Source organism: Aethina tumida, chromosome 3 (genome assembly GCF_024364675.1).
Source record: "Aethina tumida isolate Nest 87 chromosome 3, icAetTumi1.1, whole genome shotgun sequence".
Classification (NCBI taxonomy): domain Eukaryota; kingdom Metazoa; phylum Arthropoda; class Insecta; order Coleoptera; family Nitidulidae; genus Aethina; species Aethina tumida.
Genome location: NC_065437.1, coordinates 33,516,767 through 33,533,972, shown reverse-complemented (window position 1 = coordinate 33,533,972; position 17,206 = coordinate 33,516,767). Strand labels below are relative to the sequence as shown.

At 28.9% G+C, this 17,206-nt stretch overlaps 1 protein-coding gene across 1 annotated transcript in view; it reads right to left on the bottom strand.

Moving 5' to 3' along the window:
* Positions 1–1,633: 1,633 nt before the first annotated feature.
* The window catches only part of LOC109596278 (limbic system-associated membrane protein-like), a 29,997-nt gene continuing 14,424 nt past the window's right edge, over positions 1,634–17,206 (bottom strand). Inside the window, exons 3-10 of the mRNA XM_049965785.1 lie at positions 9,144–9,351; positions 7,207–7,365; positions 6,726–6,854; positions 5,517–5,654; positions 4,946–5,095; positions 4,546–4,584; positions 2,009–2,059; positions 1,634–1,949 (exon numbers count right to left, since the gene is read on the bottom strand). Of these exons, the coding sequence (XP_049821742.1) occupies positions 1,831–1,949; positions 2,009–2,059; positions 4,546–4,584; positions 4,946–5,095; positions 5,517–5,654; positions 6,726–6,854; positions 7,207–7,365; positions 9,144–9,351 (993 nt within the window). The 3' untranslated portion in view covers positions 1,634–1,830. The remainder of the gene's footprint in view (positions 1,950–2,008; positions 2,060–4,545; positions 4,585–4,945; positions 5,096–5,516; positions 5,655–6,725; positions 6,855–7,206; positions 7,366–9,143; positions 9,352–17,206) is intronic.

Below are 17,206 nucleotides of genomic sequence, written 5' to 3'. Positions count from 1 at the left end.
GTTCGCACATAAAAGAAATAGTTTTCTGGCCGCACATGAAAACTTATTCAATTAAAAGTAATGCGAGTTTAAGAGCTCACTTCTTTGTTCTTCAGACCATCTTTTACATAATATCGATTTTCGTTTATATGTAGTTTTATTTCGACAACAAATATCGTTTGTTTGTTCACAGTAGATGCGTCACTCGAAAAAGTTGCTCCGAATGTTTTAATAAAAAGCTCAAGAAACTTTCTTACTTAAATGTGTATTATTCACAAAGGAGTTTTTACCGTTAAAGTACGCTTATTGATTTTTATGATGGCGTAAAATGGATTTGGTTACATATTTTGATGTCAACCCCAAAATCAAACAATATACAAAGGCATCCATAAATTTAATTAAGCTACACACAAAAAGTTTTCTAATAGCAAACACATTAACTAAACAAAGATTAAATTACTTATGCATCATTCGAATCTGAATTTCATGCAAGTATCTATCGTGGGGATTTAGTTGTATTAAGTAACATGTTTGTGTCGATGTTTTATGCAGTATTACAGACTGTAGAAGGATGTCAGAACTCGCTTCCAGCATTAGAAACTTGTATAAGTAGATTTGTTCCAACAGCAGTTACAACCAACTATTACCGACGGTTCTGTACAAGTGCGATGGTAATTCCTATTTTACTAACTCCATTCCATTAAAATTGAGTGTTGCTTTTGCAAATAATAATAAAATACGTAACCATCAAAAGTATTTAAATTCAAATTTAAAATACAATATATAATGCAAATAAGTGCAACAAACTGAGAGAACTACATTTTAGCAATGTTTTTTCTTTTAGTTTTAAGAAAACTATTTAATTTTCATTTTGGAGCCATTATGTTGAGTCTTGAATTATTCTGATACGATTAGAATTTATCTCATGCCTCGAAATTAGACAATTTTAAATATTTCGATTTTTTTAGTATTACTATCATTAGTTAAAACTTACCTTTTTTATAAGAACTTTCTTTAAAAAAGTGTTGCACACCTGGAAACGGCTGTTCCAAATGTCACTTTTGTAAGATCAATACGATCTCTCGTTATATTTTTGTTGCAGTTACATAATTATTACTCAATAAAAAAGAAATAGTTTGCCAAGATATAGAAGAATGTTTTATGAAAGACATTTTTATAAAACTGGAAGTCTCCCACTTTGGGACAGACTTCTACTGTCTCTGTCATGCATGATGTCTCTCTCTAAATTCAGACGGGTCAAACGCATTTCCTACTATATAGTAATAAGTGGCCAAATATATAAATCATTTTGTGTGACCATAATATTGAAATTTTCAAATATATTATTATTATTATATATTTCATTCAAAATTTATGATTTTTATAATAAAATAAATTCATAACAGAATTATTTTAAACAGACAGTTAAAATTTTAATTTAAAATAAAAAAATAAAAATCGAATAAACAGTTATAAAATTAGATTATTGTAATTTTTATTATTTCTAAACAATAATCAACAAAATAATAATAAAAGTGATAAATAAAATATATATATCATAAAAATATGTTACACCTTATTAGGAGTGTATAAATCATTTTTTAAGTACAGGGAAAAACTATTTTTATAAATATGGGTGAAATAAAACGCTGAGTAATTTTTTATACATATTTATTACCACAACTTAAGTATCCACTATAGTAAGCGTATAAAAATAGCCCTAGAACTAGTTTATGACATATTAAAGTTAGAGGAATGTACTGTCGGAAATGTTTTATATATTACACCTTACGCTCTAACGATGACTTTTAGAATGGGTGGTCTAAAAGTTTGTTGTGGGTATGCACATTATTAAACGAATATGCAGTTTGAAAGCACACATAACCATAGCACTATAAGCAGTCTTGATACGGAGACACGATGAGCAGAACTGTAATATTCATTCTCGAGGAACAGCAAGTCAGCGCGGTCTATAATAATAAAATGACATAAACTTTTAATGACAGATGAAATATTTATTATATCTTACCTTTCTCTCTGCCTTGAGTTCGATATGTTACGTCGTTCATTTTTGCTGTACCTGAAATTTCCAATGGAATTTAGTCAGATCAGCTAACGTTAGAATAATTAATTAATTCAGTACACATTTTAACCAATAAACCTTTAAATGTTTTGGCAAAACGTAGATTCGTACAAGATTTTCTTTCTAAATATAACCCACCGACAGTATTTTCTGAGTTGTACTAAATTGTGAATCGTCTATCGAACTGTACCTAATACACTTCTTCATATCTTATTCGTGCTACCTGGTAATAAACTCATAATGACCCTTTTCTTATTCCCCAATTTCAATCTTATACCATCACAGCTGAAAATATTATAAAGCAATCGAGTTTTAATTAAGTTTAGACAGTTTATTTTTTTGTGTCTTAAGTGTTCGCAAAACATTTTGCTTAATTTGTTATGCCAGACTAAAATGTTAAAACCTCTGAAATATCCACCGTCAGATTCAGTTATGGAAATGTAGTTAAAGCGGACTACCATGATTTGCTTTAATTAATTTAAAAAATAGTTATTTAACGTTGTGTAAAAAATTAACACTGAAATGTTAAAGCTATAAAATGTCCACCCTTAGATTCAATTATGAAAATGCAATTGGAATGCAATACCATAGCCTGCTTTAATTAGTTTGGCGAAATGCTTTTTATAAAAATTAGTTATTTGTGATAGATCTAATCAGTCAAATTTCTATTGTTATTTACTGTTGCGTAAAAAGGAATAACACATTATTAACACTAAAATGTAAAAGGTTTTTAAATATAGAATGTCAGATATGGAAATGCAGCTGAAATAAACTAACACAACTTATTTTAATTAGTTTAGGGAATGTTTTTTTTTTTTATAATAATTAATAATTCTCTAATCAGTCGAATTACTATGGCTATTTACCATTATGTAAAAAAATAATAATTGACTATCACTAAGATGTTAAAAGTTCTGAAATATCCCCCGTCAGATTCAATTTTGAAAATATAGTTGAAATGAACTACCATAGTATGTTTTAATTAATCTAGGAAATGTTATTTTTTTTTATTATAATTAATCATTTCTACTAGGGCTAATCAATCAAATTACTATTGCTATTTATTGTTATGCAAACGGAATAACAAGTTATTAACTGACACGCATGAACTTCTGCTAGTTTCTAGAGAATTCCGGTTGCAACCATTCGAATAATCCAACATTAGGAGCTGAAAATTATTCATTTGATCATCGAGCAGCTGAAATCGATAAACATGACATACAATAATGCACATTGTCACGACGTACAAAGGTAAACCTAAATTAACCGTAGCATTTCAATCATTTGCTTGTTGTAAATTTATCGAATTGCGTTCTACGCCAGTTGTTTTTCTACTTCATTAACATTACGACAATGTCTGTGCCGATGCGATGCAGCAAGCAATATGATAAAGTTGTCATTTAATTGTGAACACACAATATGTGTTGGAATTATGTATACACGAACAATTGTTTGAAATGCATTCACTACATCATCGCGAAAAACAAAGTAAATGCATAAAACCGTTGTTTCAATCATTCCGTTCAACATCACAACTTGTGAGAAAAATATTAGTTCCGTAGTTGATAAATCAAAAAATTACCGTCGAGAACCTTACGTCGAAAGTGCTTGTTTATCTTGATATGTAAATAAAATTTGGCATGTATATTTATAAGTCCCGTTACACATTCGAAACACAATTCAGAAGTATTAAACTTTGTTTGACTTTGTTTTAATATTTTCCTATTATTTTTGTAACATTTATTTGTTTATCGTGAGTAATAATTTCTGTTACTATCGCGTTCGTGATTTCAAGAACTATACGATACGGGGGAAAAATATTAATAAACTGATATTAATACTCACGGCAAATCTAATTTTGTTGCATGCAAGTCCAAATTGGATATTTTTATATGCCTGCATTGTAATCAATTACCTCTTTCCAATATTATCCGAAAATACCTCACCTATGAGGTAAATCAATATTTTTTTTGAAATCGAATCATTAGATGTTAAACAGGATTAATGTATGGACAACCGGAAACCTCCTGATTTATTGTAAGCTATTTTGTTGTCATCGCATCGCGTGAAAAGCCAAGTTTACGAAACAATTCACCATTTAACTTCATGTGTTTATATTTGGGATGGTAATTAATGATTTGATATTGTTATTGACAAGAAAAGTATCTAAATTATAATAAATAGCCATAACATCATCTTTGAAACAGCTATTATGTCGCCCAAATTACAACTTCACTTTTTTATGATAGTGACGTGTGTATAACATATACGTTTTTATTAACCGAATTGAACTGTATGGTCAATAATGAAAGGCAATTCCAATTAAGAAGCATGCAATAAAGTTTATTGGTTAAAATGATCAATGTGTGACGTTTTAAAATTAACTATAACATGTCGACCGTTACTCGAGTTTAAAAACTCCACCGACATATTGTAGTAACTAGGGAGTTAAAATTCTATCAAATTTATATACTTGTACTTACTTTTTTCTCGGGCTGGTATTTTGTTGGGATTGGGTATTCCTGCAACAACAATTAATCATTAGCCAGCAACACTTAAACCGTGCAAGTCATTACTGACGTCCATTCAGAAAGAGGTAAGATTAATATTGTGTGGCCTCAATGCATTTAGCCACATTTTCCTTTAAAACGTCGGAGCTCTTATACCGGGGGATACACGGGGAAATGTAATTTTTATACGTTAGACCAATTAACGCACCCCAAACTCGGTTTAATACTCGACGTGATTATGTGGGGTGACTTTCAGCAGGGGGTAGTCAACAACATTGTAAACAATTATGTTCTTTGCCTCTTTTGAAAATATCAAGAACCGCTATTCTTGACGTGTAATTATGGAGAAAATTAAATAGTAAGCAATACTTACGATAGACATTTATTGTTCCTTCCATATCTCCTAACGAATTTTTTGATATACATCTGTAAATGCCGTAGTCTTGTGGTCCCAGTAGATTAATTGTAAGCTTCATGTGAACTTTGTATCCTTCTTCTATGATTTCAGGTACGTATTTATAATCTGTAATGGAACACGAATTTAATTAAGCATTTCATTTCCCGTGTTTTAATAAAACCGGGGTGATCCTTCTTTAATATTAGTTATGGATAAAACAGAATGAAATATGTTAAACAAAATTGATCGTTAATGACAATATCGCATGCATTGAAAAATTAAAAATTGATAAAATCTAAATATTATGTGCAATCTAGAATATAATTAAATTGACACTAGGGTGCTAGATACATTATAAGTAAAAGATTAATTGACAAAGAATTATTAGAAAATAAATCAAAGCGAAGGTTAATAAATATTATCAGAAGACTAAATGCATAATTTAATTTGTTGAAAACACTCGAATAAAATATAGGTAGGTATAAAATAGTGCGTTTCTTAGTAAATTATACAATGGTAAATAATAAATTTAAAATAAAGTGCTTACTGTGTGGGATTATCTCTCCTTTGTCTCTGGTCCAGTAGTTGATAGATTTGGGAAATGCTTCGGAGTGACATTCCAGAGTGATTTGTTGAGCGTCGTATGCCCCAATCAACTGATACTGGATCCAAACCGATGGAGGAACTGAAAATAAAAAAAGATTTAGTTTATATTTGTATTTATTATTGTGTATATCACTAACTTTAATGGTAATTGATGTTTGTTTATTAGTTTAGTACTATTTTTAATCGACTAATGATACTATTATATATAATTACTGAAATAGTGTTCAATGGAAAATGTCCAAATAACATTAGATCATTATCAGTGTTGTATTATGTACTTTTAAGTGTCCGCATATTATATATTATATTATCGTTATATACTTTTATGGGTGAAAATAATAAATAATTACAAAATTATCTAGGTTTATTTTTAAATTAAAATAGCATAAATTAGACGAAATCAAATATAATGGCTACTAATTTCAAGAAATTTATTATACACACGTTTCTATTATTTCAAATATGAGATATTCATTATAGCAGATATTTTTATACAACAAAATCCTCTGTGTTATTTTAATATTAATAATAAAAAAGTATTTTTACCGGGGGCCCAACCAAAAATGTACGGTTCCATGTGCTTATTATTAGATTAGTCATTTTGGAGAACTAACCATTAACAATGTTTTTTGATAAACTTTTTATCAAAATATAAATTCTGGTTAATGTGGTCGAAAAATGAAAATTAAGTTACCAAAATCAGATTGTTCATGATTAAAATTAATCATCATGTTATAACTAAAAATATTTTATTAATAAAAAATATAATTACTGAAAATTCTTATAGCACCGTTTACAGAGGTATAAAAGTTATTGAACCAATATAACTGTACTTTAATAAGCATTCCCGAGATATTAAATATTCATATTGTGAATTTTAAATTTTTTAAATTTCAAATTTCCATATACGCAGCTATGCATATTGTCATCTGCATTTCGGAGCTTAAATTTCACTGGAATATATCACGTATATCCCCAAACAAATATTTTCCAACGGGAGGTAAACGAAAATACTGCTTTGTCATACCGTTTGAAATGGAACTTACACGAACATGTACATTTTTTGTAGTTCAATAAAATCTTGACTTCAGCACACACATTAGTGGTACGAAAAAACTTATATTTCAAATATTGAATTTTTCATACTTACACTGTACAATTAACATAATACGTTTGCTAACGGAAGGCGGAATTCCATTGGATGCGATGCACAAATATGGACCCATATGATCCCTTTTGACTTTCGTCAAATTTAATATGGGACCACTTACAGAGACGGCTGCAACAAAAACAAAAAAATATTTTATCCGTTTTCACAAACTGGAAAATCGTAAATTAATCTGTTGGAGCCGGATAAAATGGGTTGTATTAAGTAAATATGTTGGAGAACGTGTATGATACAGGCGTAATAACCGCTGATAATAAAAATCTAAATTGAACTTTTATGAAAGATCTTGGATGGAAGGAATATAGTAATTTAACTTATGTGTACATCCAGCGATAAACATCAAGCAGTTACCGTCTAGAGTCTAGACCGTCGAATCAATAACACCATTACGAATAGATCATGAACGGGTGGTCCCAAAGATCGGACAACCGGTAACGCCACTGTTTTCAAATTATACACCTACCATCTAAGCCCGTCTGTAAATGTATTTGATGTCCATCCTCTCGTTTCCATGTGATTAGGGGTTCGGGGGATCCCTTCGCCACACACCGTAAACTGACATCCGAACCTTCATCCACCACCATATCGGCACTTGTTGGATAGTCGAGGATGTCAGGCGGGACTGGAACAGAATAAACGCGCTTAAATATTGATATGGTTCAATTTCACTCTTCGCATTTCGTTTTTTTCTCAAGCTTGTGTTTATCACTTAGGCCGACGAAAGGGTCTTTGTCCATCGTCGACGTTTTCCCTAGGACTTTTTGAATATTTTGTCTTTTATCTTACGTTATTATATTTATTTTTCGGAAATAATATTATGGAGTTTTCAAATGATTTGATGCAAAACGAATTGCAATCTTTACAATCTCATATATATTTCTAATTTTATAAAAATGTTCAAGATGTAATTTTGAATATTATTAAATATATTTTTGAATATTATTAAATTACTGATAATGCAGTAAAATTTAAAATTATTTTTTAGTGCACCACACAATCTATTAACAATCGCCATTGCTTCTTGTTAATAGAAAATATTTTGAAAGTACCACTGGTTTAGTACCCTAAATATATTTATATAAATACATTCTTGTAAAATTGCTGCTATTACAATTAAAATTAAAATCATATTTTTTAAAATATTTATTTAGTACGTTTAGTAATTAAGTAATTAATAAATAATGTTAGATTAAACTCCATGTTTTAAAGATGCGTGTTACGTGTAATTTGTTAAAGTTAAAGACAAAATACAAATTTTGACTAAATTTGTATACATTATACGTTATATTAATGGTTTATGCAAACAATTATTAACAAAATAAATCAAGAAACATCTTTAATCTGATTCTGACCCAAATCATTGCTTTAATTTTTTTTTATTTCACATACAAAATATTGAACCAATTTGAATGATCCACTTATTCACTTTGTGTCTCCATATACTTCATTCATATAAAAAGTACACGTGTGTTTACAGAAATATTTTATTTGAATATTTCAATGTAATATTAATTTCTTTACGATTTCTATAATTTTTTTTTTTGTACTATTAAATTGGACGTCGACTAAATTAAGACAACGCAATTATAAACAACTACATTAATAAAAATAAAAGTAATGATTCGGTGGAGTCGTCGCAATATTTCACATCAAATTAATTTACGACCATAACTGTAAAAATACCTTTACGATTTGTGAAATGTGCATAAATTTTACAGATCTAATCAGGACGTAATAAAAAATAACATAGATCGTAACCTGCGATTTGCCTTTATGAATAAAGTTAAAATCTCCATTTTATTATAACAGAATTGTGTGAGTGTAAACATTATATAAATAAACTGCATGCAGTCTTTGCGTGTATTTATTGTTTAAGACCGCTGTAGGATAATGTCTATATGTGTGTCGGGGTGTTATTAAAAACGGTTGAATATATCCGCAGTAATTGCCCTAAATATACTTATTTTTGTTAGCGGTTTATTTATAATTGCCATAAATTGTGAATATTCTTTTCTAGAATAAACAATTTAATTTATTGGTCCTTTGGACTTTAGGGATAAAAAAAATAAATATTTTTTAGCTTGAAAAATGTTTCGTTATTTCTAAAAGGGGAATATTAAATTTTATGTCCCCTTAACTTCGAATCAACTGTTATCAAAAATTTGATACCCCATTTTTAATCTGAATGGAATTTACATTTCAACCAATACATGTTTTTATTAGTGATATCATAATTTTAAAATGGAATCGATATATTTAAACCAGATTCACAATATCCAATCTAAACCAGAATATAAATCCATGTTACAAAATTGTTATATTATTCACAGTTTACGTAAACAAACAGAAATTCAATATAACATAATACGTCGAAAACAAGTTGTAAACACACCAACTTACCTACGACATTTAGATATCCCACTTGACTCTTCATAGGATCAGTATTTATTTGACACATATACCAACCCTTGTCACTTTCTCTGACTTCCCTTATATGTAAATACCATGTTTTTTGTTCGCTGTGAGTTACCCCGATTCGATGATTTTTTGTGATAACATGATTGTGTATTGTTAGGATTGTTTGCGTATCCACCCGTAGCCAAGCAACCTGGAACAAAAAGTCGAGGGTTTAGATTAAACGAATATTATTCGATGTGTTGATAAGTGGCAATTGTAGTTAAGATATCGCGAGGGACACAAATAATATTTACGTTTGGAATCCCACGGCATTCAAGAGATTATGTGTATTTAAAGGTGCTGAAAATTGCCTAAAGCTTTCCCAGCTACAGAGTATTAAAATTATTTTATATTCACATTTATAAATTATTTTAATTTAAAAATATTCAATTATATTGAACTAATGGATTTTATGAATAGATAATTATCTAATTAAATAATAATTGAATTAACAATTTCTCTTTCTATAACTATATTTATAAATTCTTTATATACAAAAAGTATTTTTTATTTTCATTTTAATTTTAATTTAATTATTAATAACATTTTTAGAGGGACTAACAACTAAACTTTGGAATAGGAAAATTAATATCCAAATATCTAATTATCCAAATATCCAAATATCCAAATACCCAAATATCCAAATATCCAAATATCCAAATATCCAAATATCCAAATATCCAAATATCCAAATATCCAAATATCCAAATATCCAAATATCCAAATATCCAAATATCCAAATATCCAAATATCCAAATATCCAAATATCCAAATATCCAAATATCCAAATATCCAAATATCCAAATATCCAAATATCCAAATATCCAAATATCCAAATATTCAAATATCCAAATATCCAAATATCCAAATATCCAAATATCCAAATATCCAAATATCCAAATATCCAAATATCCATTCCGTTTTCCATATTAATATACTTTTATAAAATTCAAATAAAACAATTATTTTTTTTATGTTATATGTGATTTTATTAATTTTTAGTGTTTAGTAATTAAAAAGCTGCTGCTTCCCAGCTGTTTAATTTTTATTTGACACTAATTTTCATATGTATGTTCAAAAAAATTATTTTCTAAAATTTAATATTTTTGCCTGTTCACATTAAAATTAGTACAAATTGAATTTTGTGTTTATAATTTATTTATCACTATACAAAAAATTAAGTTATTAATAAATTTTATACCATTTCATCCATGTTAACTGAAAGAGCTTTATCATGCGTCGTTTCAAAGTAATATTGTAGTATTCATATCAATATTATATTACGTAAAAAGTATTCCTCTGAGTAATTCCTTAAAACATTTTTTCATTAATCAGTTTGAAATGTATATAAAGAGAGAATTCTGTTTTAAAATAAGAAACTTCGCATTTTATATTTGCCGTGGTTCCATAAAACAAATATCTGCCATCAAAGTGTAATTAAATAACGCAGCAACCGTACATGAAATGGAATTTAAAATGGAAATTGGAAAATGGCAATTCAGAACAGTTGCTTAAAACATTTGTCATGTGGACTCTGGATTAACACAGAGCAGTCAGCAAAAGTAAAAATATTAAGCCATAATGTTTTACGAGGTGGAATAAAATAATAGGTCGGTGTTCTACAAGGCTTAAACCTCACTCAGTGTTCTCAATATGACGTATTAGATCCGGTCAGTTCGGTACCTGCTGCAACACACAATGGATATTGTTTTACGTCAACCACCAGTATATTAACCCGTTTGTATGGAAAAGCCGCCATGTCGCGTTTATTAAGCTCCCGCATTCAACACATAAATTATTGGACGGAGCGCTTCTCGTTTTTGGCTTTCAGCTTCGTACTCACTAATTTCAACCGAAACGTAAGTGTTATGAAAAGCCATTTCCACCCTTTATGTTTGTCTATCGATGTTCATGTTTTTACGCCAGTTAACTTTGATCGCCTTCGTATGTAATTTTCGTCGCTTTCACTTAATGCGCCAATCTTCATTGAACATTTTTTTGTACTCTACGACTCAATTCGACACTACCAAGAGATGAGTGAAGTGTCAATTCTGGTTTTAATAAGCTCGGCGACATTTTGCAATGCATTTATTTGCTATAGTCGGTTGACATTTCAGGCGGCGCAATATTAAATGTGAAGATATATAGGGCTTAGGGTTTGTGTGTAAAATATCATACACACAATTTAAATTTATATGTACCTCCACCCCCTCGGACTGAGGGAAACACATGTTCTGGCGGATGTAACATGAAAATTGAAATTGTTATCGACAACATGTGTTTCTTAAACCGCAATATTGGAAAAAATTTCACGTAATTTAATATTTTGTATTGCATTATACAACAGGAATTCGAATGTGTGACCGTGTTTTCATTAAATGCTTGAACGTCGGGATTATTTTAAAGCGACACGGAAGTTTATTTTTGGAACGCCCATTCATTTTACTACGGGGTTGAAAAAAAGTGGTAGATAAAAGTAATTTCCTAAACTTCTTTTGTCTCTTTATTAACTGATGACATTTTATTTGTAACACCACTTATCAGATGGGACACGAACATTTAAAATAATTTAATTGCTGTCAGGATTCAATTAAGATAACCACAAAATAACATTCAAATTCGCATTACATTATGCGAAAGGGATCTGAACTTATTTTAAAACCGGCGTAACAAATTAGAATATTCAATGTCTAACTACGGATTAGATATGCTTGATTTTGTAAAAAATATGTAAATATTTATATTGCATAATGTTTAATTTAATCTTTAAAAATAGTAGAATAGATTTTTTTTCTTTATGAAACTTAATTTTAGTTATATAAATTAAACACAACTAATTAAATTTAAATTATAAGTGTAATAAAATTATTTTTTATTAACAATTAACGATAATTATCACTTACAGTTATAAAAATAATAATCCTAAAATTAATAAAACTGTAATACTAATAAATATTTGTTGAACATAATTAAATAAAAAGCAGTAACACAATTCAAATTAATTATAAATAAAGCAAACGAAAACAAAGATCGTAACTCCCCTCAATGAATATACAAATGCTCAAGACAATTTTGTTATCGCCGCGATAAAATCTATAAATCTTTAATTTACGAAATAAATTAAAAATGCATTTACATGACATATTTCGTGCATTCCTCCACATATTTATAAACCCATTTGATTCATGCAAAGTAAATAAATTAATGCACACTTCACAAAACATGATGCATGGCCACTTACTGTATAAATAATTTGCTGTTTTGTGTATGAGTTTATATTTACTCCTTTCGTCAGATCCTGTAAAATTACAATGTTGCTTTTATTGTTTGTCTTCTTTGAGCACTTTGTTTTTTAATTTAAGTTATTGAATGTTGTACTTGTGTGTTTTCAAATCCTTTTGTATCGATTTACGTTGTTTATATATTAGAAGTTACAGGTAAATTGTTTCTGTTAAACTACATTAAAATTGGTTCCAAGTAAACATAATGATAATTTCAAAATTTACAATCAATTTATTTATTTCTATGTTTACTTTATTTGTTTGATAAGAAAATAAATGCACAATTTTCGTTGTACAACTCATGTGAAGAAAAATATTATTATTATTATTATTATTTTGATGTTACGAAACAAGTAACTGATTTAGAATTTGCTAATTGCAGAAGACCCATCGAATTTCATCTACTTTTTAAAATTTGAAAGAGGCATAAGTAAAAGATAACTTTTGAGATCAAAATAGAAATTTCATACCTAAAATCCAATCAACCCGATATATCTGAATTGTCCTTTATTCGACTGACCTTCTTACACTTACTTAATCCTCCCTGTAGTCCCATATTACCTTTTATCTACCCCTACCTTACCCGGCTCAGCATATTATTGAGCTTTGGGGAGTAAAATCATGCTATTACTTTGTACAGACTTTTGCTGTTGTTTAGAGTGAAAACAACAATGCCACAAAATATTACATATTTAAAACATGATTATTTCTTTTTTTTTTTTTTTTTTGTTGTATAGATTCACAACAAAAAGACGGATTCTTTGGTAATTGGTAATATAATTGCGCTGAAGAAAAGAACTATATATTGTACAATTAAAAACTGTATGTTCGCTTCTATTGCTGAAAGGCAACGACTACGCAGTATCATAATTGACAGAATACAAAATCTTAGAATCACCTGCAAATAGTAGCCATTATTATTATTATTGGACAATAGCATATCATTTATGAACAGAATGAAAAAGTCATCCAATATTGGTTTCCTGTGACACTCCAGATTGTGGTAAGTAGAATTTCGCAGTTCAGTAATGAAATTGTTAAATCCAAATTTCATTTGTTGAGAATTATAGTGGTTAATCTTATTGAATGCTTTCAAGAAATCTGTATAAATAACGTCGACATACCACCTTTATCCATTACACTTGACACATATTCAGTAAACATTGTTCATTTAGTTAATGTTGAGCGATGTTGAGTCAATCCGTATCGATAAGTAATACCATAAATAGTACCACACACAGTTAAAAACTATAAGTATGAAGTTGAAAAATGGCCTATGTAATGTATGGCGATCGATAAATTTAAAGTGAGTGAAGAAAGGAAAATCTATTTAAAATTGCAATAGTCTATATTGAAAAATAAACCCCTTAAGCTACTAAAATTGAAGTATCAAGCACATTAAGACATCGACTTATTGTGTCTCCGAAGCTTCTGTGCTCTCGGATACTGATTTATTCCTTTTTATTAAAATCTTAAAGCTTCTACGTTGATATATTGCCTGACTTTCGCCTTTATTAAATTTATTTACTAGTAAACTTTTATAATCAACTCGAGAATGTAAATTTCATCATTTAAAATAAAGCGAGACATGCAATCAACAGGGCTTATGATTTAAATAAAAAATCTATACTTAAAGAAATACAGATAAACCAACGTATTTGTAAATGATAGTTGAGTGTCTGTTTGAATTTTAAATAAACATGTCATTCACGTATTTATAATGCATCATATCGATGATTATTTAAAATATCTTTTACTTACCGTTTTTGAACAAAAACTGATATTTAATTTTTAGTGGTATATTCCAACAACTCAAACTGTGTGAATACAAACACCCATCAATCAGTTAACTGCATTTGGTAATGGTATGGCATTGTCGATTATCTGTAATGTTAATCAGCGAATGACAATTTAGTAGTCGGCGTAAAAATAGTCACATATATTTTTTGACATTAAAGTAACACTTGTTAGGCAGGGAGTTGTTTTAAAGACTAGTAAATATAAAGTTCCAGTTTACTTATTAAATCATCCTGAAAGGAATGTATCGCCTTTTTCCTTTTTACACGTTTCGTGTTGTGCGTGACAGGCTCCGCCGACTACTGATAAAACGTTCATTTTCCGACGCGTTTCTGAGCACTCCTTTAAATATAAAGTGAGAAAACCATAAATTTCATACGGATTATACACCCAGCAAACATATTTAGAATAAAAATCTAGGACAGTAATTATGTCGATCGATTTTAATGGCAAATCTGTCCGAACGGTGCTAACAAATTCCGGAGGCCGGTAAATATTGACGAAATCCTGTGTAATTGAAATGCAAACCTTAAATAAAATCTATAAAAGCATATTGTGAACGTGTACACATTCGCTATTTGTAGTGAAAATAAAATATTATTTCATTCAATTGGAACGCGTTCATTTGCGAAACGGATTTGTTTCTGTCGCCTGATTTAATTGGCTTATCCTCATTGGGAATTATATCTAAGCAAAAAAAGTTATTAGTTTCTTTAGATAATTGATAAGTTATATTAATAATATAAACTAAATATGAGTGAGTGGCTCTCTTCCGTTCGAACGTTAAAGTACTTAGGACTTAATCAAAATCTAGGTAGAAATTTTTAGACATTTCTTGTTAATAATGACTCATTATGTACTAATATCTGTGTTTGTTCAAATGTAGAGTATATTTTCTTAGTTTAAATCTTTCCAATCGTTGTAGGTGTAATGTGAAAAGCTTGTACGTAGTATACATGGCATTGTTCATAAGACGTTGTGGCAATTCCGAGGAGATTGTAATTATATTTATGCTTATTATGTGTGTGGTATTCAGGAAATTGGCTTCAGTATTTGATAGAGTGTCTACATGACGATGAACAATAATTAACAATTCATTTAATTTGATTAGTTATGCAAATAGTTATTTCAAGACACATTACATTGATATATATTTTCATAGTAAAATATATGATGTATAAATTTGAACAAACATGGATATCGATAAATGCCAATGATATCAATAAATCTGTCTATCTGTGTTGTATTTGTGGACCATCTTGATTATTCAGTTCTACACATTCAGAATGGGGTTACGATATATTAGCTATAATCGAAAGGTTAAATTGTGATATTTTGATGTAAATTAAGGGGCACCTTGTCCAACACGTTAAAATATTTAATTAGACTTCCTAACTATAAATTTTAACGTAACTATTAATTTTCTGACAAGCACTAACGTTGATTATTCAGGTTCGTCAGAAAATGATGAAAGTGAAATAAAAGTTAAGAATCAAAAGTTACTTATCAAAATTTATTTTCCTCATGTGATTTAATTGACAGATTCTCATTAGCAATATTTTCTAAGCAAAATAATATTAGTTTTTTAGATAATTGGCAAATGAAATTAAATAATTAAGGATTTTTTTCACCGTGTGATTTAATTGGCTAATTTTCATTGACAATGTTATCTAAACAAGAAAATTATTAGTTTTTCTAAATGATTGACAAGTTAAATTACTAATAACTGAAATATAAATGGCCGAATTTAAGATTTTATATTCATTTTTTCTGTATCTTCTATATATTAACTATAAGTTGACTCGCTAAATTTTGAGGACCTCGTCCAACACGTTGAAGATCGCATGTCCACCAGCGGGTCACTACGCAACAACATTACCGGCTCGCGTGCTCACGGGTGGGCACACAACACGTTTTATGTGACCGCTTGTTCACCGGTGGGCATGATTTAAATACAATTTATATACAGCAAAGATACTGTAAATCTACCTAAAATTATTGTACACTAAACAAACATTTAAAAAATAACAAGTTCTGGTAACTATTAATTTTCTGGCAAACAATAACGTTTATGATTCAGGTATACCAGAAAATAGATAATTGCCTATCAAATTAATGTAATTTAATTTTTACCAACTTTATTACCATTATCATCTAAGCAAAAAAGATTATATTTTTTAAAATAATTGACAAGTTAAATTTATAATAATCGAAACATGAGTTGTCAAATTTGAAATTTTATTTGCAATTTTTTTCAGTACTTTCTATACCTATGTCAACTATAATTTGTGTTGTAAATTAAAGGAATGCCTAACAAAAAATTTTCTCGTAATTATTAATTTTTAGTCACGCTTAGGGATTACCTTGTGATTTAACTGACTAATTCTCATTGCCAATGTTATTTAAGCATAATTTTTTTTAGATCATTGACAAGTTAAATTATTTTATTTTCAGTTATAGTCTGTACATTGTATATATCCATAACTAATTGTTGCCTGTGCAACGTATTTATTTTCATCGTGTGATTAATTATCTAAAAATGTTATCTAACAGAAAAAAGTATTATTTTGCTCCAAATAACCTAATAGGTCATAGATACATGCTATCTATTTTATTTAACTAAACTTGCCTTATTCAAAAGTTAATAACAGAAGTGCGAGTGATCAAATTTAAATTATTTTTTTTTAATTATTTGCGTTCAAAATATTCCATCAGGCAGTTTAAAATTATACATTGTTGCAATATGTGCATTAATTCAGCTTTATAACAATAAAGTAGCTAGGCCATTATACATTTTGCGCTTGTCAGGAAATTAATAGTTGTAGTAGTTGTTTTCAAATAACTAAATAATGGAAATATTGCAATAGTCGGAAGGTTTTATAGTACACAAAATGTCGGACGCGCTATCGCCTTCAATCGCATCAAAAT